This window comes from Calidris pugnax, unplaced genomic scaffold, assembly GCF_001431845.1.
Source record: "Calidris pugnax isolate Ruff unplaced genomic scaffold, ASM143184v1 scaffold68, whole genome shotgun sequence".
Taxonomy (NCBI): Eukaryota; Metazoa; Chordata; class Aves; order Charadriiformes; family Scolopacidae; genus Calidris; species Calidris pugnax.
Genome location: NW_015090921.1, coordinates 2,923,876 through 2,944,515, shown reverse-complemented (window position 1 = coordinate 2,944,515; position 20,640 = coordinate 2,923,876). Strand labels below are relative to the sequence as shown.

Here is a 20,640-nt window from a genome sequence, read left to right as displayed (position 1 = left end):
GGAGCCTGCAGACATTCCTCTTCCCTTGTCCCAACTGCAGCCTAACAGCTTTCCCTTCCAAGGGGAAGGCAGCCTTGTAGGTTCTCTGCTGCCCTCAAGTGCCTGCAGTCGGATCTTGCCCAGCATTTGCACAGAATTTGCCTAATTTTCATATGCAAGACACACAGAGCCAGGGCAGGTTCTCACTCTTGAGTGGGAGAGGTTTGAATTTGTCCCTCTATTCCTTGTCCGTGCTCCTCAGGGAGATTTGGAAGTGATGGAAATGCCTGCATAACTTTGGGTCTGAGATTCGGAAGTGATGGAAATGCCTGCATAATTTTGGGTCTGTTCTGGCTTGACCTGGCTCTAACTGGGTGCTACTGGCTCTCCCAGCCCTCAGGAAAGCCTGAACTGGGAAATGTCACACAGGACTGTCTACATACAGTCTCATCCCTGGTCTGCCAGGGCTGGCTTCAGCCAGACGGGTCAGTGCTAGGTTGATGGTTGGACTAGATGATCTGAAAGGTCCCTTTCAACCTAGGCAATGCTATGATTGTGTGATTCTATCTGCAGGTGATGGATGGGGCCACTGAGCCTCCACACCCCAAGATAGGCAAGGACTACATTTGCTGTATCTGTCAAGCCTTGGTAATTAACCGGCTATGGGTTTTATTCCCACAGGGTTGAGACATACACAACAGAAAACAATGAACTCTGGAAAAAAGTGGAGACCTTAGAAAACGCAAACAGGTAAGAGGGGCTAGACCTGAGCCTCTGTGGGTTGGGGAGGATGGGCAGGAAGGGATGCCAGGGGAGCAGTGGGGCAGGAGGGGTGAGAAGAGAAAGACAGGCTTCCCCAGCTGCTGGCGGGACGAGGGCTGCTCAACGAGGCACTGGTTTTCAGCCCGTGGCAGCAGAGAGGCAGCTGGGTTTGGTTAGCGAGCCTGGAATGTTTGTGTTGGGACAGCCAGGCCACGCCGCAGCGAGGGGAGGGAGAGAGGGAGGGAGGGAAGGAAGGCGTTTTTCACATCTCATCCTCCTTCTCCCTGCAGCCCTTTGGGCTCACGCTGCCCTCTCTATAGCTCTCCAGGCTTCTGCCTGTCTCCAAGGCAGCTGTGCAGAGGGAGGTCCCTCACACCAGCCTCTCAGACCCACTGTTTCTGCTCCTGGGCTCTTTGGAAGAACACAAGGCCCTGGGTTTAATGTGGCTGTTTCAGGTTTCTCTTGAGAAAGAGCTGAACAGACCCGGTGAATTCAAGCAGAGCCCATTCCTCTAGTAAAGGTAGCCACCAGCTCCCACCAAATCCAAGGCAACCACCCTGGTGTGGTACCCCAGCCCTTGCCCTGCTTCTTCCCCTTGCAAAGCAATCTTGAAGGATCTCCCTCCCATCTACTGCTCCTGCTCATCTGAAAGAAGTGAGCAGCTCCCACAGCCCCAAAGCAGGCCCCTGGCTCCCTCTCCCAAGAATCTGGTGAGCGTTTCTGCTCCCAATACGCAGAGCTGGTTGACTGATCACCAGGGGAGTTTGCTTCCTTGGAAGCAAATAATAAAGACTCCCACCTCTGCAGTGAGGATGGGCAGCAGGAGCTGGAGCAGGGCCCAGCTCTGCTCCCTCTTACCTGGTGTAGTAGATGTGAGCAAGGGCAAGGTCAGCTGCAGGGCCGGTGAGGGGAAAGCTCGTTTCTATAGCCCCATTTCTATCACCCCCAGCTCAAACTGAAGGGGAGAACCACAGCCAGACAGCCAATCCCTCCACCCACTCCTCTGCTGCCACTACAGCTCATGGAGTGCTCCTTGAGGTTCTGTCCCACTCCTTCCTCCCATTCATGACACGAGTGCTGTGGCCTCAGCTTCCAGGCCAGCCACTGGTGGCATGATCTGGCTGAGGTGTGCGAATGGCCACATCTTCCCATCTCCTGGTGACACGGCTGCCCAGCTACTCTCATCCACAAGGCACAGCCTGCTGCCTGGCCTCTCTGGGAACACAGGCAACCCCTGCTGCTAAAAAAGAACGAGCCCCACCCTGCAAAATCAGGAGATTGGCCTAAAAGCCAGGAGAATTTATTTTTTTTTTCCAAAATACAAATTGTGTTCTTTCTAATTGGGTTTGGTTTTTGAGCACTGCCAGTGGGACGCTCTGTGCTCCTCTCCATGTATACAAGGAGCAGAAGAGGATTTGGAAAGAGATAAAGCTGTGATTCTCCTGCAATCTCCTGGCTCCAGGACCTGGCATTTTATAAAAGCTCCAACATATTTGTGTAAAACAGTCAGTGCTCCCAGGGGGGAACACTCAGTAGTCTGAATTTCAGTAATTTGCAGCCCTTGGGAGCTGTGTGCTCTGTAGTCTCCCTCATCCCAGATTTCTTCTCCAGCCCAGGGAAGAATTTGGTGGCTTTTGGTAACACACCTACCACTGTTCTGTCTTCATGTGTGCCGATGCCCGTGTTCAGTTAAATGGGGCAGAGAGACCTTAACACGTGTTCCTGCTGGGGCAGCCAGAGAATGAATTAATTTCTGAACTCAAGATTTGGCTTTGCCCACATCCCTCTGCAGAGTTTGCCAAGACTGAAGAAGCTGGAGGGGATCGAAAGTGTTTTTTATTTCTCTCTCCACCGTATCCACCATATGGTTTGGGGCAGAGGTTAAGCTGCAGAGCGTGTCTCTCTGAGTGAAGTGGGAGCAGGCGGGCTTGTGTTCAAGGTCTGACCTGACTACAAAGTTCCACCTCCATCCCAGAGCTTGGCTTTCCTGGTAGCCTGCCTCTCCATTGCTCTGGGAGATGACTGACTGGGCTTTGAAGCACCCAGGAGTCCTAAATGGATGGGGCATTCATAATGGTGGGTAGTTACGGTGAAGGTTGTGGTGGGTCTGCTGCTGAGGAGACAGAGGGGGTTCCCTCAACATAATGGCACCTTGGAGCATTCCTCCTGCAGGAACTGCACACTTTGTCTCAAACTCACCCTGTTTTGTTTCTTGCTTCCTAAGCCTGTTTGGTCAGAGAACTTGGGTAAGATATAGCAAGGGGGAGATACTTTTTTTTCATGAGAAAGGAAAATCAGGGTAACATCTGAAGGAGGTAGAGGTATTCTTGCATCACTTACTGGCTGCTACCTCCTTATCATGTTTTGATTTGGATTGTTTCCTATCCCAGGACTCTGCTCCAGCAGTTACAGAAGCTACAGGCTCTGGTAGCTGGGAAAGTCTCCAGACCTTACAAAATGGCTTCCACGCAGACCGGGACCTGCCTAATGGTATGAGCTTCATTTTCATCTTCCTTATGGGCAGTGCTTCCCCAGACAGCTTTGCTGATTGCCTGTCTCTGCCCTCTTCCCACCTTTATTGCCAGTTACATCTGCTCTCTCCTTTTGTGTTAGAGTCACCAGAACTGGGTCCCGTGTCATACCTACATCCGTAGCATCAGTTGTTTATGCAACAGAATGAGAATAATTCCTGCATTTTCAGTCTTGTTCTTTGGGCAAAGCAGCACTTCCTTTGCTTTTCGTTAGCTATCGACCATTCAGCAAAAATCTTCAATGAGCTGCCATTGTAATGGGTAGAGTTTTCTTTTGCTGAGTTGGTAATGCTTAATGTTTAACTCAGCAGGGCGGATGAACAGTTCAAGTGTTCCTCCCGGTGGGCATTGCCTCGTGTTTATCAGCAAGAAATGGCATCTGGTTTTGCTATGCCTGCACATCAGCCTTTGTTAAATCCAGCTGGAATTCTCTTCATTTGCCTTTTTTGACTAACCGGAATGATTCAGGGTTGTCTGTTGGTTTTGGTAATCCCTGTTTGCCTCTTATTTCTGGTAGTGGAGGATCGTGGTTAAGCAATATTGGCTTCACGGTGGAGCTTCAGGGCATGCCAGTGTGTAGCCATAAATAGAGTCAACTGCTTATTCTTCACCTCATTTTTTGCCAGTGGGAAAGTTTCTGTTCCGTGATAAAAATATAACCCGTGATGTCTTTGCAGGATTGTCATAGTAGCTGCTTGTGACAAATTTGTCAGAGTTAGTTATCTATATCTAGTTATCACTTCTGTACTGTTAATAGCCATGAAATACAAACAGATGGCGAGGTGCTAGCCCCACTTCCTCAGCAGCCTTGGTGTCCTGAGGGTTTGTTTTTTTCACTCGTGTTTCAGTCAGTTTCCTTGGTTCCCGAGCCCCTGCTCTGGAATTCCCAGCACTTTTCTCCTTTCAAGCTCTCCTCAAACTTCTGCTACTCTTTGCTGCCCCCATGTCAGATCAGATTTTAACCACTGGCTGTCTTTTCTGTTGACTGTTCTGCGGCTTCATTCCCAAGTTCTTTCCACATTTTTGGGTGTGACCCAGCTGGGCCAAGTGACTCATTGCTCCTTTATGCAGCAGCTCATCAGAGCACCCCTGGCTCCAGCAATTCCTCATCACTACTACGTGGAATGAGCAAGTCCAGGAGAGATGCCTTCCAGACATCCATCCCCTGAGCTATAGGCTGATAAAAGGCCTAATTTAGCTTCCGATCAATGTCTTATCTCTTTTTGCTGCTCCCTTCATTCCACGGCGTCTAAGCCCACACACCAGCTCTCTCAGGCTTCTGAGCTTTGAAGCATTTCAAGAATTTGTAATTTGCCTTCGTATCTTTGGCCAGTTCCTCTCATAGGCCTCCGAGTCCCCATCTTCCATTTTCAAATACAGCACTTCTTATCACGAGAGGTATGTAGGATCATCGTGCCTTGCAGGGTGGGAGTGGAGCAGTGTATCTACCCTTCTTCTTTAGTCCTGTGTTGTTCCTGCTGGATATTTGTCTAGCCAGTTCATGAAGGCCTCCAGTGGTGAGCAGTCCTCAGCCCTCTCGGGCAAACCAATCCAGTGCTTCATTATCTTTCCCACATAAAGCCTTCTTGCTATCTTGTCTCAATCTTCCTTGCAACAGCTTAAGCGTGTTACAACTTCTTCTGCCAGCTGTAAGCAAGATCAGTTTACCCTCCCTTTGTGCAGCTGCATTATACGTATTGGAAAACTATTGGTTTTGAGCAACTCTCTTCGTTTTGCTCTGCTAAATCACCACGATTTCTTCAGTCTGAGTTACTGAATCACTGCTTGTTCCCAGAGCTTTCTTCCAGACATTCTCCAATCTTTTTGGAAGTACGGGGCCATCACTGCTTGTTCCCAGAGCTTTCTTCTAGACTTTCTCCAATCGCCCTGCATCTTTTTGGAAGTACAGGGCTCAAAGCTGGACACAGTGTTCCACCTGAAGGCTGGTACAGAGCCAGCCAGAAAGCCTGTTCACGCTGCCCTGGCTGAGATTTGCCCTTTGCAAAGTGACACCGAATTGTGCCCACCTCGTGCTCCATTTCAACTCCCAGATCCTCTTCTGGAGAACAGCTGCCTGGCCACGTAGTTGTTGACATGTTTCCTCTGTTAATGAGTCCTGCCACCTCGCAGGTCTCAGCAGGTCTCAGCATTTGTCTGTTCTCTTGGACTGCTTCTCCCCCTGGTCAAGATCATTCTGAATTTGAATCCTGACCAAAAGCCAGTTTGCTTGTAGTCTCTCCCATCTGCAGATTTGATACAGTCCACCATCCAAGTCAAGCTTAAAAATGTTGAATCTTGCCAAAGCCATAACGGATCTCTCTGCTACTCCATCTGCTACTTCCTCCCAGTTTGACAGTGAACCATTTGATAACTTCGCTCTCAGGACATCTTTTTTTGATTAATTTTGCCTCTACCTTTCCAACTGGTTTTGCAGTAGTTTCCTGTAGCTTAGTTTCTCTCGCTTTTTTAAGAGGTCAGAATGGTGAGATGGTCAAAAGCTGTGAGATGAATGGTACTCAGAGTCAAACCAAGAGTTATTGTTATGAAGTGTTACACAGTTTGAACTGGAAGCGAATCAGACCATCAGTCAGAGTCAACCTGAAACAAAACAGAGTAAAAACAATGCTGGTTTGCAAAGCTCCAGTTGAAAGCCATGCTAAAGCAAGATGTTAAGTGTACTGCTCTCTCCCAGCCCATAAAGCCTCTTCATTTTAGAAGAGAAGAACAGGCTTCATAGGGCTGGCCCCCTCTTTCTGGGAGCTGTGTATTTGCCTGTGACAATTCCAATTAACATCTATTCAGAATTTATTTTTTCCCCTGTTTTTGTGGAATAAGGGTTCTGAATGCCTTATGTTCTTGATATGATGTGCTTAGACAGGCTCTATGCTATCCACATTAAATTTCCTTACTTTAAAACCATCCATGAAGAGTCTGGACAATTAAAACCCCTCTTTACATAGTGTAGGATCCCTGTGCTATTATTTGATCTTCCACATCTCTTGCGATCCCCTGGTGGTCAAAATTACCTTGATGTACTGGCTTCTGTACATTACTGAGGCATGGCTCTTCCAAAATAGGTGAGTATTCTGAAAAAGCAGTCAAGCACCTTCTGGCTGTCCCCACAGGTCAAACTTAGCTAGTTTCTACATAGGTAGTAGAAATCACCAGCAGGTGCATTGCCTCCTTGGCATGCTCAGTCTGAGCCCTGAGCTGGCTTATGTTCTTGATATGATGTGCTTAGACAGGCTCTATGCTATCCACATTAAATTTCCTTACTTTAAAACCATCCATGAAGAGTCTGGACAATTAAAACCCCTCTTTACATAGTGTAGGATCCCTGTGCTATTATTTGATCTTCCACATCTCTTGCGATCCCCTGGTGGTCAAAATTACCTTGATGTACTGGCTTCTGTACATTACTGAGGCATGGCTCTTCCAAAATAGGTGAGTATTCTGAAAAAGCAGTCAAGCACCTTCTGGCTGTCCCCACAGGTCAAACTTAGCTAGTTTCTACATAGGTAGTAGAAATCACCAGCAGGTGCATTGCCTCCTTGGCATGCTCAGTCTGAGCCCTGGGCTGGCTGCAGTTAGTTAGGTACCACCCACGGCACGTGGGTTTTTAGGTGGTAAGGATCTGGCTCCGTATCATTTCCCGTGTGCCCCCTCTTGCTCTGTACGGGCAGTTCTCCAGTACCAGTGTACTCGGCACTGGTGAGGCCTCACCTTGAGTACTGTGTCCAGTTTTGGGCCCCCTGCCATAAAAAAGACATTGAGGTGCTGGAGCGGGTCCAGAGAAGGGCAACAAAGATGGTGAGGGGTCTGGAGAATAAGTCTTATGAGGAGAGGCTGAGGGAGCTGGGGTTATTCAGCCTGGAGAAGAGGAGGCTGAGGGGAGACCTTATTGCTCTCTACAACTACCTGAAAGGAGGGTGTAGAGAGGTGGGGGTTGGTCTCTTCTCCCAAGTCACAGGCGACAGGACAAGAGGAAATGGCCTCAAGTTACACCAGGGGAGGTTCAGGCTGGATATTAGGAAAAAATTTTTCACTGAAAGGGTTCTCAGCCATTGGAATGGGCTGCCCGGGGAGGTGGTTGAGGCACCATCCCTGGAGGTGTTCAAAAGACGGGTTGATGTAGTGCTGGGAGGTATGGTTTAGTGATGATGCTCCTTGTTTGTTGTGTGGGTGTCTATTTTTGTCAGTTAGGTTGATGGTTGGACAAGATGATCTTTAAGGTCCCTTCCAACCTAGAAGATTCTGTGATTCTGTGATTCTCTAAACTGGATGGAGTCCCTTACCATCAGCGCTGGCACCTCGCCCTGAAGCAGCGGAATTTGCAGACAGGTGCAGAGCTACCAAAGGGGGATTTCCAGGGAGCTTTCATCCGCCTCTCTCCTTTTATCACTGCCCAGTAGCTCTGACTGCTCTGCCTGACAGCAGACGGTATGGACACATGGCTCTGAAAATGGGCATGTCAAGCACAAATTTAACCCCTTCCTTGGAATCTCCATCCTTGCCATCAGGCTGCAGTTCTGCTGTCATTTTTGTCCTTGCAGGGACAGTAGCTTCACTTTGCTATGCTTTGTGGTACCTCACAGATTTCTCCTGGTGAGCTTGTTTTCTTATAGCCCCTTACAGCTCCTGCTGGGTCAATGGTCAGGTTCCCTTTGGTCAAGGCAGAGTTTGTCCCTTCTCTTGAGCCTCCCTCTTTCTCAACTCGTTCCCTAGCTATGCTTTCCACCATCTCTCATCATCTGGACAGGCAAGTTCTTACCATTGAACCAGAAATACTTCAAATAAAGCCACATGAGGAAGCTTCTGACTTCTTAGCTCTGTGGCAGAGATTAGCAGAGCAAGCCCTTTCCGTCCGTGGGGGACCACAGCGACCCAGTTGTCAGCCTGACCACATGTTCTCACACAGCTTCACGTTGGTGTGCTGCAGGGAGGGGGAGTGTTTCCTCACGGCAAGCGGCACTAACCCTCTGCTGATCTCCTCTCTAGGTGCTGGCACTCTGCTTCGTTCTGATCCTGGGATCCCTGATGCCCTGTCTCCCAGAGTTCTCTTCAGCGTCACAGACAGTGAAGGCAACACCAGCACCAGACATTTACACAACTAGTAAGAGTGAGTTTAACGTGCTTCCTCCATTTCACCCTCTCGAACCATTCCCACCTCTTCACTCAACACTCCCAGTTCAGGGGTAGGATCCACCCCATGTGCTAGGGGTCTGGTGGGGGGAGATTCCTGACCCGTCAGTGGAACACACTCTGATAACAGCACCTTGTTTGGGCCTGTTGTTGTTCTCTGCTAACCATTGTCCCAAACCATGACAAGTGTCAAAGGAAGATGAGGGAAAAGTCCTAGGGCAGACTGTCTTCTGAAGAGGCTGTGTGTCCAGGGGGCCATTTGCCTTCTGAAGCTGGGGGGAGGTGGGTGTTTACACATGGACAAGGCCATGGTGAGCACCATCACCATGATCCACCACCCGTTGCAAGAGACCTTGTCCTCATTGTTAACCAATGCTCTCTTTTTTTCCAGTTCAGTCACGGAGCCTCCTTTTCTATGATGAGGGTGCTGGCTCCTTAGAAGAGAGCTATAGCTCCTTCCTAACCATGGACCATCCTGAGGGGTGGGAGGCTGAAAAAGAGCAGTCTGAGGAGGGAAGGCCTCATCTGGCCAGGACACATGAGACGGCCAAATATCTCAGCAAATCCCAGCTGGAGGGTCCTGACCAGAACCGAACTGACCCAACTCCTGCCCACCCCAAAGAGCAGTTCCATGAGAGGTAAGCAGGTGGGGGCCACTCTCTGAGCCCCAAAACACAGCATGATGTCTGGGAGTGAGCAGCAGGCATGTCCCCTCTGCTGCAAGCTCTGAGCTGCCCGGGACAGGCAGTTAGCTAAAGAGCAGCAGCTGGAGGAGGCCAATGCTGGCTGGGAGCGTAAGATCAAGTTTATTTTCTGGGCCAAAAGTTTGGGACTCCATAAAGCAGTGTCCCACCAGCATATTGCTGAGGAGGGCTGGGTGATTCGGGTGGTCCCAGGCTTGCTGGTCATTCAGTTCCCTGGGGAAGGGCTCCATCCTAGTCAGAGCCAACCAGTTGGGCACACGGGGAGGTGAATTTGCGTAGGAGGCTGCAATGAACCTTGACTGATGCCTTATCTTTTTCTTTCCTTAGGGAGACAAGCTCCAGTGAGACAGCTGAATACTTGTAGCAGCTGCTGGACCTCAAGGCCTCGTCTGTCTGATTGCAGGATTCCCTCCTCACCGAGCAGCTGAGGGGACTTGGCGGGAGAGGACACTCTGCATTCAGACACTCCTAAACTGGCCTTGGGTTCAGCTCCTTCCCTTCCCCGTGCCCCCCTGTTAGTACTGATCTCTCTGAGGGGAGTCACAGGACTGCCAGAACCAGCAATAAACGTCTGGCCAAGCCCTGAGATGCCCTCTTCTCCTGGCCTTACCTCCTGATTAAATGAGCACTACCCTATGGGTAGTGGGCTCACCTTGGAGTGGAAGGAGATCAGGGGAAGCCCCCAAACTATTCAGCTCACTCCCCAAAGCCTCCAGACCGAGAGGGATGTCCCCAGGCGTGTACCCCTTGGCTACATCAGATGCACCTGAAGGAGAGAGAAAGAGAGAGTGCTGTATTTACTGTCCTGCCTGGGGGGCTTAGGAGTGGGTGATGCTGGTGCTGGAGAGATGGCTCTGGAGAGTTTGAGCTCATTCCTTCCCCTCCATCTGTTAGTATACTTCTGCTTCCGTTGAGAGAAAACCTAGTTCTTCCTTGCTATGGCTTTCTCTTGGTGGACATGCCTACATAACTTCCACACCAACTATCTGCAAAGATCTGCACACAAACGGAGTGGGGGAGACAGATCCCAGACAGATAAACCACCGCAAAAAAATTAGCCAGCAGCTTCTGGGCAACCAGAGCTCTGAAACAGAGAACAATTTTCCCTCACAACCCACTTCTCCCCACCCTCAGCACCTTTGCTTTGGCAGGGGTGGCATTTCCCTTTCTGTTCCCAGCTTGGGCCCTACAGTGCAGTGCTAAACAGGTCAGTGGCCTTCTCACTTTCCATTCTCCAGGCCTCCCACTTTGAGAATGGGTGAGAGACACCCACTTCCATAACCTGATCCCTATCCCAGCTCTCCGTCCCTAATTCTGCTTCATGCCAAATGGGGTCTTTCTAGGAACCACCAAGGAGAGCTCTGCAGCCCGCTGGAGGGCTGTCAGACAACCATCGTTCCCCTCATATCCTCCGTGTGCACAGCAGTGTTGTGAAAGCCACTGAGGACTTACTGGCATCCCTGGTGACAGGTACATCTCATCAGGAAAGAGGTGACATATTGGAATTGGCCAGGGTCACCAAAAGACTGCTTTAGACCTCTTCCTTCTAAGTGCTGGCACCAAAGAGAGCAAACTCTTGCCGCACCACCCTTCAGTCCAGATTTGCCAACTTTGGTGCTAAAATGACCTCATCTCAAGCCTATGCCATCCTCTTCAGCACCCAGACACCCATTTCTGACCCTTCTTCCTCCCCGGCAAAAGCCCTGCTGAAAGGCTCAAAGTGCCTCCTCGCTCCGTTCCCTCAGCTGCCATTTGATGGAAGGACAATGTGGGACATGAGTGTTGGAGACCTGGGACGTTGCGGGTCGCCCCGTGTGTGTACATGGGGGTCCCTGCACGCTCTGCCAGGTCTCACAGCAGGCTCCTCTTTGGCTTGTTTCTCTTCAAGCACGCTGGACTCGCTCTGCACTGCCCCAGCCTCTCCTCTCCTCCCAGGCTGGGAGTGGAGAGGGCTCCCTGGAAACCAAGGATGGGATGGCTCTTGCTCAAGGACCGGGAGAAGTGAGGGAAGGGCCCTCACATCCCTCTTTTCTCCCTCCTGAAAACTGGTTTTGCCCCCTGAAGCCATTTTAGGACAAATTTGGACACAGCTAACTACAACCATACGTGCGTGGCCGGTGGGTTGAGGAAGAGGAAGGCCTTCAGCGTAGCTCTGCTCTTCTTGAGGTTCACACAGGTCACCAGATACCACTGCTTTCCCCGTCCTCCACCCCAGCACCAAGAACCACTGCCGGGTCCAAGCAACGCCCTCCTCCACCCCAACACTTCCACCGAGCATGTCCCCGTGCCTCCCACTCCCACCGTTGTACAGAGACCAAAAGCAGAACTCGTTTGTACATAATGAACCTTATTTTGTATTATTGCCGATCCCTTAAGATATTGTATTTTGGAGACTCTCAGATCCTATTTTCAGTATTGTATTTTATTAAGAATTAGTGCGGGCTTGGCATCTATGAACTTCCTTCTTGTTAGCAGCTCACTTTTCCCTTATACTCCCTCCTGTTTGTTTTTTATTTGGGTTTCTTTTTATTTTTTTTGCCTTTTTTTTTTTCAGGCCACCTTTTCCCTTCTACCTATCACTCGCTCTGCGTTTGCTTAGTGAAGCAAAATAAAAATAAAATAAAAAGATGCAGCATCAGCCCTGGGTTGACGGGTCCTTTCATTGAGGCATGGTTGACAGGGCAGCCCACATGTGTGGCTCCTCACCTCCTGCTCCCTGACTGTCCCATCCTGTCCCCTGCCTGGGTCCAGACCTGGGACCTCCTGCTGGGTGTCAGGAGCTAGAACCAAACGTGCAGGGTGTATTTCACAGAATCACAGAATCTTCTAGGTTGGAAGGGACCTTAAAGATCATCTTGTCCAACCGTCAACCTCACTGACAAAAATAGACACCATTTCTCTGATTTCTTCTGCAGTCCTGAACGGAGTCACAACTGTTCTGCCTCAGTTTCTCCTCCCCCTCCGAAACACCCCTAACATCACCCTCTCGGAAGGAGGAAGGTGGTGGAAGAAAGCTGATGAGGTGCAACGAGCCCCTCTTGATGGAAGGGGCTGTGATGGATGGGAGACTGTACAACCAAGACGTTGCGAGTTGCACGGTGGCTCTGCTCCCATCCCGTCTGAAAAAATACTTAAAATCCTGCGGTTAACGTCTTGTCCAACCGTCAACCTCACTGACAAAAATAGACACCATTTCTCTGATTTCTTCTGCAGTCCTGAACGGAGTCACAACTGTTCTGCCTCAGTTTCTCCTCCCCCTCCGAAACACCCCTAACATCACCCTCTCGGAAGGAGGAAGGTGGTGGAAGAAAGCTGATGAGGTGCAACGAGCCCCTCTTGATGGAAGGGGCTGTGATGGATGGGAGACTGTACAACCAAGACGTTGCGAGTTGCACGGTGGCTCTGCTCCCATCCCGTCTGAAAAAATACTTAAAATCCTGCGGTTAACGGTAAAAGCAGAGCAGCTTTGCTCAGATGGGTAACGGCTTGGGACCTGAGTGTCTGTCAGGCCATTTACATCCGTGAAAATGGGTAGGTTTTGTCCTGATTTTGGCTGCAACACAGGCGACGGGGAGTCTAGAAAACGCATCTTCATTTTCTAGAAAGCCCCAAGTTGGTTCTTTAAGGTTTGGCCACTGAAGGGACTTCCCCCAGTTGGTCCCCTCATGGCTGGAGGACAGCCCAAGCAGGAGCCCCCTCTCAGAGGTGCCAAAAGGCAGCTCCATCTCCCACCTCTGGCTGGGCTGGTAGCGCGGGGGTCCATCTTTGCCACAGGACGAGGATACGAGGCTCGAGGCTTGCAAAGATCCGTGGGTCACAATGTCTTTGTGGAGAGGAGCGAAGCACTGAGCCGTTGCCACCTTGTTGTGACAGGGCTGGCCATTGACCAGTGGCCGGGAGAGAGAGGAGCTCTCTTGGCTGGGTCTCTACTGCCAAGAAGGGGCTTGGTGTGGGGTGATGGCTTGGTCTGACATGGGTTTTACAGACCTCTGCTGAGCTCCCTTCCCCTGCCCACACCCACGGATGAAAGGAAATGCCTGACCATGCCCTGTGGTGTGTGTCCTGGGCCAGGACTAGTTTTAAGTCGAGGGTCTGACGTTTTCCCTGCAGCACCTCCTCCAAAACCAGCCTCCTACCCCTTGGTCAGTGGAGTGCACCTTCCCCCATGGTGCGACCAGGCTTCTCCCCACAGAAGGGGAGAAGGAAGGGATTCCACTTCGCTTGTCCCTGTGAAATATCACCCAGCTCTTCAGGCACTGTCTTCCAGGGGGATCCCAACCTGCACCCTTCACACGCACTCCAAAGCGTCAAGGGAAATGGGCGCAAGAAGGGAGCTCTTAAAAGGGTGGCTTCTCAGGCTTTGCCTCCCTTGGTACCCAAGCAGCTGTCAGGAGAACATTTCCCTTCATCTCAACAAATCCTCCCCATTTTGCAGTCTAACGGATAACTCCGAGCTGCTCAAAACGGGCACATCAGGATCTCTTGATCCCCGCTGTGCCTCCCGAAACGCTGCCAGCCAAATCGTACCTACCAATGGGGTTACAGCCACTAATTAGAGCAGAACGAGGGAATTAGCAAAGCAAGAGGGCACCTTCTTTACAAGTCACCTTCAGCCTCACTCGGTGAGGCTGGGTCTGCTCCAAATGCCCCCCCAGCCAAGCTCCTCCAGGCCAAGCCAGGCTTTTGCCCATTTAGGGTCACATTTCTAAGAAGCCTGCCTCCCACTCCCACCGTTGTACAGAGACCAAAAGCAGAACTCGTTTGTACATAATGAACCTTATTTTGTATTATTGCCGATCCCTTAAGATATTGTATTTTGGAGACTCTCAGATCCTATTTTCAGTATTGTATTTTATTAAGAATTAGTGCGGGCTTGGCATCTATGAACTTCCTTCTTGTTAGCAGCTCACTTTTCCCTTATACTCCCTCCTGTTTGTTTTTTATTTGGGTTTCTTTTTATTTTTTTTGCCTTTTTTTTTTTCAGGCCACCTTTTCCCTTCTACCTATCACTCGCTCTGCGTTTGCTTAGTGAAGCAAAATAAAAATAAAATAAAAAGATGCAGCATCAGCCCTGGGTTGACGGGTCCTTTCATTTGAGGCATGGTTGACAGGGCAGCCCACATGTGTGGCTCCTCACCTCCTGCTCCCTGACTGTCCCATCCTGTCCCCTGCCTGGGTCCAGACCTGGGACCTCCTGCTGGGTGTCAGGAGCTAGAACCAAACGTGCAGGGTGTATTTCACAGAATCACAGAATCTTCTAGGTTGGAAGGGACCTTAAAGATCATCTTGTCCAACCGTCAACCTCACTGACAAAAATAGACACCATTTCTCTGATTTCTTCTGCAGTCCTGAACGGAGTCACAACTGTTCTGCCTCAGTTTCTCCTCCCCCTCCGAAACACCCCTAACATCACCCTCTCGGAAGGAGGAAGGTGGTGGAAGAAAGCTGATGAGGTGCAACGAGCCCCTCTTGATGGAAGGGGCTGTGATGGATGGGAGACTGTACAACCAAGACGTTGCGAGTTGCACGGTGGCTCTGCTCCCATCCCGTCTGAAAAAATACTTAAAATCCTGCGGTTAACGGTAAAAGCAGAGCAGCTTTGCTCAGATGGGTAACGGCTTGGGACCTGAGTGTCTGTCAGGCCATTTACATCCGTGAAAATGGGTAGGTTTTGTCCTGATTTTGGCTGCAACACAGGCGACGGGGAGTCTAGAAAACGCATCTTCATTTTCTAGAAAGCCCCAAGTTGGTTCTTTAAGGTTTGGCCACTGAAGGGACTTCCCCCAGTCGGTCCCCTCATGGCTGGAGGACAGCCCAAGCAGGAGCCCCCTCTCAGAGGTGCCAAAAGGCAGCTCCATCTCCCACCTCTGGCTGGGCTGGTAGCGCGGGGGTCCATCTTTGCCACAGGACGAGGATACGAGGCTCGAGGCTTGCAAAGATCCGTGGGTCACAATGTCTTTGTGGAGAGGAGCGAAGCACTGAGCCGTTGCCACCTTGTTGTGACAGGGCTGGCCATTGACCAGTGGCCGGGAGAGAGAGGAGCTCTCTTGGCTGGGTCTCTACTGCCAAGAAGGGGCTTGGTGTGGGGTGATGGCTTGGTCTGACATGGGTTTTACAGACCTCTGCTGAGCTCCCTTCCCCTGCCCACACCCACGGATGAAAGGAAATGCCTGACCATGCCCTGTGGTGTGTGTCCTGGGCCAGGACTAGTTTTAAGTCGAGGGTCTGACGTTTTCCCTGCAGCACCTCCTCCAAAACCAGCCTCCTACCCCTTGGTCAGTGGAGTGCACCTTCCCCCATGGTGCGACCAGGCTTCTCCCCACAGAAGGGGAGAAGGAAGGGATTCCACTTCGCTTGTCCCTGTGAAATATCACCCAGCTCTTCAGGCACTGTCTTCCAGGGGGATCCCAACCTGCACCCTTCACACGCACTCCAAAGCGTCAAGGGAAATGGGCGCAAGAAGGGAGCTCTTAAAAGGGTGGCTTCTCAGGCTTTGCCTCCCTTGGTACCCAAGCAGCTGTCAGGAGAACATTTCCCTTCATCTCAACAAATCCTCCCCATTTTGCAGTCTAACGGATAACTCCGAGCTGCTCAAAACGGGCACATCAGGATCTCTTGATCCCCGCTGTGCCTCCCGAAACGCTGCCAGCCAAATCGTACCTACCAATGGGGTTACAGCCACTAATTAGAGCAGAACGAGGGAATTAGCAAAGCAAGAGGGCACCTTCTTTACAAGTCACCTTCAGCCTCACTCGGTGAGGCTGGGTCTGCTCCAAATGCCCCCCCAGCCAAGCTCCTCCAGGCCAAGCCAGGCTTTTGCCCATTTAGGGTCACATTTCTAAGAAGCCGGTGCACCATCGATACGGACATGCCCCGAACAAAAGAACACCAACAGAACACGGGCTTCGTTTTTTTCAGAGACAAATTATTCCCCGGCTGTTCTCTTGTTACCAGGCCAACTTGGAGGAAAAAAAAAAAAAAGAAAAGAGAGAAGAATTGGCTTTTGCAGCTCGCCACTGCTGAGCCAGCCACCGGCAGTACATGGCAGCAGCCTGATGGATACGTTGGGTTCATTACAGAAGGACACGTGCTACCAGGGCTCTCAGGAGAACATCCCCGCTCTCCGAGCCTGGTGTGGTCCCTCTTGCTGTCACCGTTTGGGACTGCCCTAGCAGTTCTCACAGGGATCCATCATGGGATCGGCAGGCTTCAGTCCTGCTTCCTGGCAAGGAGCCTGGGATTTTGGACACCTTCTGGGGCACAACCAGATGGTCACGCTTCCTGATGTCCCCCAGGTGCTGAGGGCTCATTAACAGTGATGGCAACTGGCTGGAAGCTGACCCAGCCCACCTCAGCCTCAACAAATCTGTGTTGATTTTCTAACCTGGTGGCTGAAACCAGGCTTAGAGGTGAGCAGGGTGGAGGTGGATCTTCTTGAGCCCAGGAGAGGAGACAGTACCCTTCCAGAGCTTGGCTTGCTGGAAATGCTGCTTCCTAGAAAGCCTGTGCCTGTAAAAGTGAGGATGGGGTCTGTAAGGCAGCACTGAGCTGCCCGTGCACCATCCCCACGTGTCCACACAGAAGGAAATCCTACCCAGGGCACTGAAAAGACCTTCTCCTGCCTGTGACCCAGGTAAGTAGGTGACCTGGCTCAGCTGAAGGGTGCCTTGGGAGGACAGGACCGACCCAACCCTGCCACACAGCCACTCTGTCCCCAGCCAGTCTCTGCCTGCTCTTCCCAGGTCCTCGGGGAGTTCTGATGGCATCCTCCAAGGGAAGGGTGACCCCCGTAGTGACAGACACATGAAACATCCTGCAAAGAAGGGTGGGCAGAGAGAGATGCAGAAGCCTGAGCAATCCTTTGCCTCCCCTCATGCAGGCATATCCTGTGATGTCTCCTCTTCTCCAGACAGACAAAATCCAGACATACTGCCTCCATCACAGCCCTACGGTTTGGCACATGGCTAGAAAGGGTCAAAATCCACTGCCCGGCCAGGGTGAAGGTGGGTCTCATAGCCCATGGCCAACAGGGGCACCCCCCGGCCAGGGTGAAGGTGGGTCTCATAGCCCATGGCCAACAGGGGCACCCCCCGGCCAGGGTGAAGGTGGGTCTCATAGCCCATGGCCAACAGGGGCACCCCCCGGCCAGGGTGAAGGTGGGTCTCATAGCCCATGGCCAACAGGGGCATCCCCTGGCCAGGGTGAGCCCCAGGGTGGGGGCAGAGAGGCATCCACCCCCCGGGTGGGTGGTGAAGAGCAGCGAGGTGCCACAGGTCCTTCTGCACCAGCGGGGTACCTGCTGCTTCCCCCTTCCCACAGCCTGTTCCTGCCCGTGGGTGTCAGGAGGACGTGCAGCAGGGTCATGGATCCATGCGGGGAGCTCTGACAAGCTCCCGGGCAGGTCTCCATCCCAGCCAGGGAGGGGGAAGCCCGCTGTGGGGCTCACCCAGCAGCACTCGGGCTTTCAAGGGGAACAAAACCCCTGTGGGGGCTGGAGGGGCTGAGTCACACAGCGAGGAGGGTGCGGGGCTCCCCGCGAGTCACGACTGTGCGGGGGAGCGGGCTCGGGGGCTGCCGTGCCCCTGGGAGGCACAAATCCCCCAGCAGGAGCAGGATGGAACGGGGAGAGGTGCCTTCATGACATTTAGGGTCAGACAGAGGTTCAGCAACTCGAACTGGAGGTGCCGGTGGGCTGTGGTTCCCAGGGAAAGGCACAGCCCTTCTCCAGCTCCTGCTGCTTCCCAGGTTGGGGGCAGGAGGCCACTTGGAGGTGATGGGGAGCGCTGGGAAGAGGGATAAGTTGCTCCTGTGGACTCCCAAGGTGATTTAACAGTCAGAGCAGGGCTGAGGACACACTCCAGCTCCCATCGTGTTAGCCCTTCATGGGAAAACACCGGGATTAGGAGTGGTGGTAATGTTTTCTGGATGTGGTACCTTGGCTGTAGGACCTTGCCATGGGTAAGTGGTGCAGGGGGTGGCTTTTGTAGAGCCCCGAAGCTCAGATTTCCCAGTGCCCAGCAGGTAAAGCCTCCGTGTGTGAATCTGGGGCAGAACAAGTCCAAAACAAGGAGCCAGGCACATATGGGAGCTTTGTGGGGATCTCTCCCCCCAGCTGGTATCTGCAGCATGGGGATGGACAATGCTGAGGCAGGCCAGAGCTGGGACTGGGGTCACAAAGTCCAGTCCCAGCCCAGGACAGACAGACGATGCAACTCTCCTGATGGTTGTGGGCAGAGGACAGGAGGGCTTTCTACCTCTGGATGCCAGGATCGGAGAAAAAAATGCCTTAAATTAGTAAAAAAGCAGGGATAATGTGGCCTTCCAAGTGCTGAGGAGCCTGCTGGGAGGAGGGATGCTCTGATCCCACCATACCTCTCCCTGGGTACCACTGCCCAAAGCTGGGGACCCCATCCCTGGAGAGATCTCCTCTGCATCAGAGAGCTGGCCAGAGCAGTAGGTACATGGCTCTGCTGGGGCTGCTACCACAGTTTTCCAGGCTGCCTGACTTCACCTGGCTGCAGATCAGGGTGAGATGTGCTGAGTGGCTGAGACCTGGGTCCCCCAGCATCCCTCCCCGGCAGGCAGACACCAGCAGGGCTGGGAGCAGCGAGGGGCAGCCGAGCTGTCACCCTCCCCGGCCTCCAAAGGGTTAAATGCCAGTTTTCTGAGTGTCTCTAAGGTGACACCAGGCAGCATCTCTGCTCTCTCTCCCTGCAGCTCTCCGCAGCCCCCCTCCCCACGCACACACACACACACACACACACACTCACTCACGCTCTTCTCTTTCTGCTTTGTCTTTTGGAGGGCTGCTGCCTACCTCTGCCTACCTCTGCCTGCCTCTCCTGCTCGGCTGCTGCTGCCGGGGACACCCAAGGACCTGCCTGGCTCCAGGAAGAACTCGAAGAAGGCACCTCGGGGCTCTCCTCCTCCTCCTCCTCGCCGGGAGCATGGACCCCATCCCTGGATGTGGTCTCCCCTAAGACTCCCCATCTCCAGCCAGCGCCGTGGCTCGCCGGCTCCTCCGAGGAGCAGCACCCACCACGTCTCCAGGTTTCTCTCCAGCTCTTCCCCAGCTTCCCGGTGGCAGGGCATCTTCCTCAGCTTCACGGAGACAGAGGGAGGCTGAGCTGCATCTCCTGAGCTGCCCAAACCGCTATCGAGAAGCCGACAAATCCAGCTGCAAAAAAAAAGTTGGACGCTGGGGGTTTTTTTCCCCTCCCTGCTTTTTTTTCTCCCCCCTGAGGAGTTCAGCATCCCAGGGCCCACGGGGAGGTGAAGCGGAGCAGCGGCGTGGGACCCCGCGGGGCTGGAAGGCAGAAGGGTGAGAGGTTGCGGGGGCAGAGCAGGACTCCCCCTGCCCTGGAGAGACACCTCACTCCACCATGGCTGAAGGTCCCGGGAGCTGGAGAGACTTCACCCCGGTCCATGGGGCCACGGCAAACCTCCAGGGAGCGGTGGACGCAGAAAGCACCGGGAGAGGACAAGGCTCGGGCCTCCACGGCGTGGATTCAGCTTGGGAGGAGATGAGAGGGGAGGTGGAGGAGCAGTTCCTGCACTTGGCCATCAGAAAGCAGGTCTCCTACAGGTAGGACCCCCCGGGTCCCCAAACGCTGGGGCTGGGCTGGGCTGGGGTGAAGGAGTGCCCTGTCCCAGGGGCATCTCCTTCCTACGGGGTCAGGGCTGGTTCTTCCCACCAGAAACTATCTGAGGACAGGGACAAGGGGACCGGTTAACCCCCTTCCCTCCCACCCATGCAACAGCCCCTCTCCCCAGCACCAGTCCCCTTGTCACCCTCACAGACCCCCCCCTTATTTTTCCTTCCACCCAACTCCCCTTTCCCGTCCTGGGGCCATGGTGCTCCCCAGGTCCCTCTCCCCCAGGAGAGGTCCAGGCAGCTGTGCCCAACAGCCCCCCACAAGCTCTGACACGGGGCCGTGGGCTTATTGCTCTCCAGTGTGCTGGATGCGAGGGACTTCTGATAACATTGGTTCTCCTCCTCTTCTTCTTCCTCTGCCCCCGAGGAAATTGTCCCCTTGCTTGACTCCCAGGTCCAGAAACCTTGATCCCACCTCCAAGCAGGAGCCCCCTCTCAGAGGTGCCAAAAGGCAGCTCCATCTCCCACCTCTGGCTGGGCTGGTAGCGCGGGGGTCCATCTTTGCCACAGGACGAGGATACGAGGCTCGAGGCTTGCAAAGATCCGTGGGTCACAATGTCTTTGTGGAGAGGAGCGAAGCACTGAGCCGTTGCCACCTTGTTGTGACAGGGCTGGCCATTGACCAGTGGCCGGGAGAGAGAGGAGCTCTCTTGGCTGGGTCTCTACTGCCAAGAAGGGGCTTGGTGTGGGGTGATGGCTTGGTCTGACATGGGTTTTACAGACCTCTGCTGAGCTCCCTTCCCCTGCCCACACCCACGGATGAAAGGAAATGCCTGACCATGCCCTGTGGTGTGTGTCCTGGGCCAGGACTAGTTTTAAGTCGAGGGTCTGACGTTTTCCCTGCAGCACCTCCTCCAAAACCAGCCTC

General features: G+C 52.8%; 1 protein-coding gene across 5 annotated transcripts in view; it reads left to right on the top strand.

Moving 5' to 3' along the window:
• CREB3L1 (cAMP responsive element binding protein 3-like 1) overlaps positions 1-11,753 on the top strand; it is a 70,145-nt gene extending 58,392 nt beyond the window's left edge. For 4 of the 5 annotated variants that reach the window (XM_014950131.1, XM_014950129.1, XM_014950128.1 and 1 more), the window contains exons 8-12: positions 661-729; positions 3,132-3,231; positions 8,271-8,391; positions 8,806-9,052; positions 9,446-11,753. In XM_014950131.1, the coding sequence (XP_014805617.1) occupies positions 661-729; positions 3,132-3,231; positions 8,271-8,391; positions 8,806-9,052; positions 9,446-9,482 (574 nt within the window). In that variant the 3' untranslated portion in view covers positions 9,483-11,753. The remainder of the gene's footprint in view (positions 1-660; positions 730-3,131; positions 3,232-8,270; positions 8,392-8,805; positions 9,053-9,445) is intronic. The other variant, XM_014950130.1, reaches the window with a different exon arrangement.
• Positions 11,754-20,640: the final 8,887 nt, after the last annotated feature.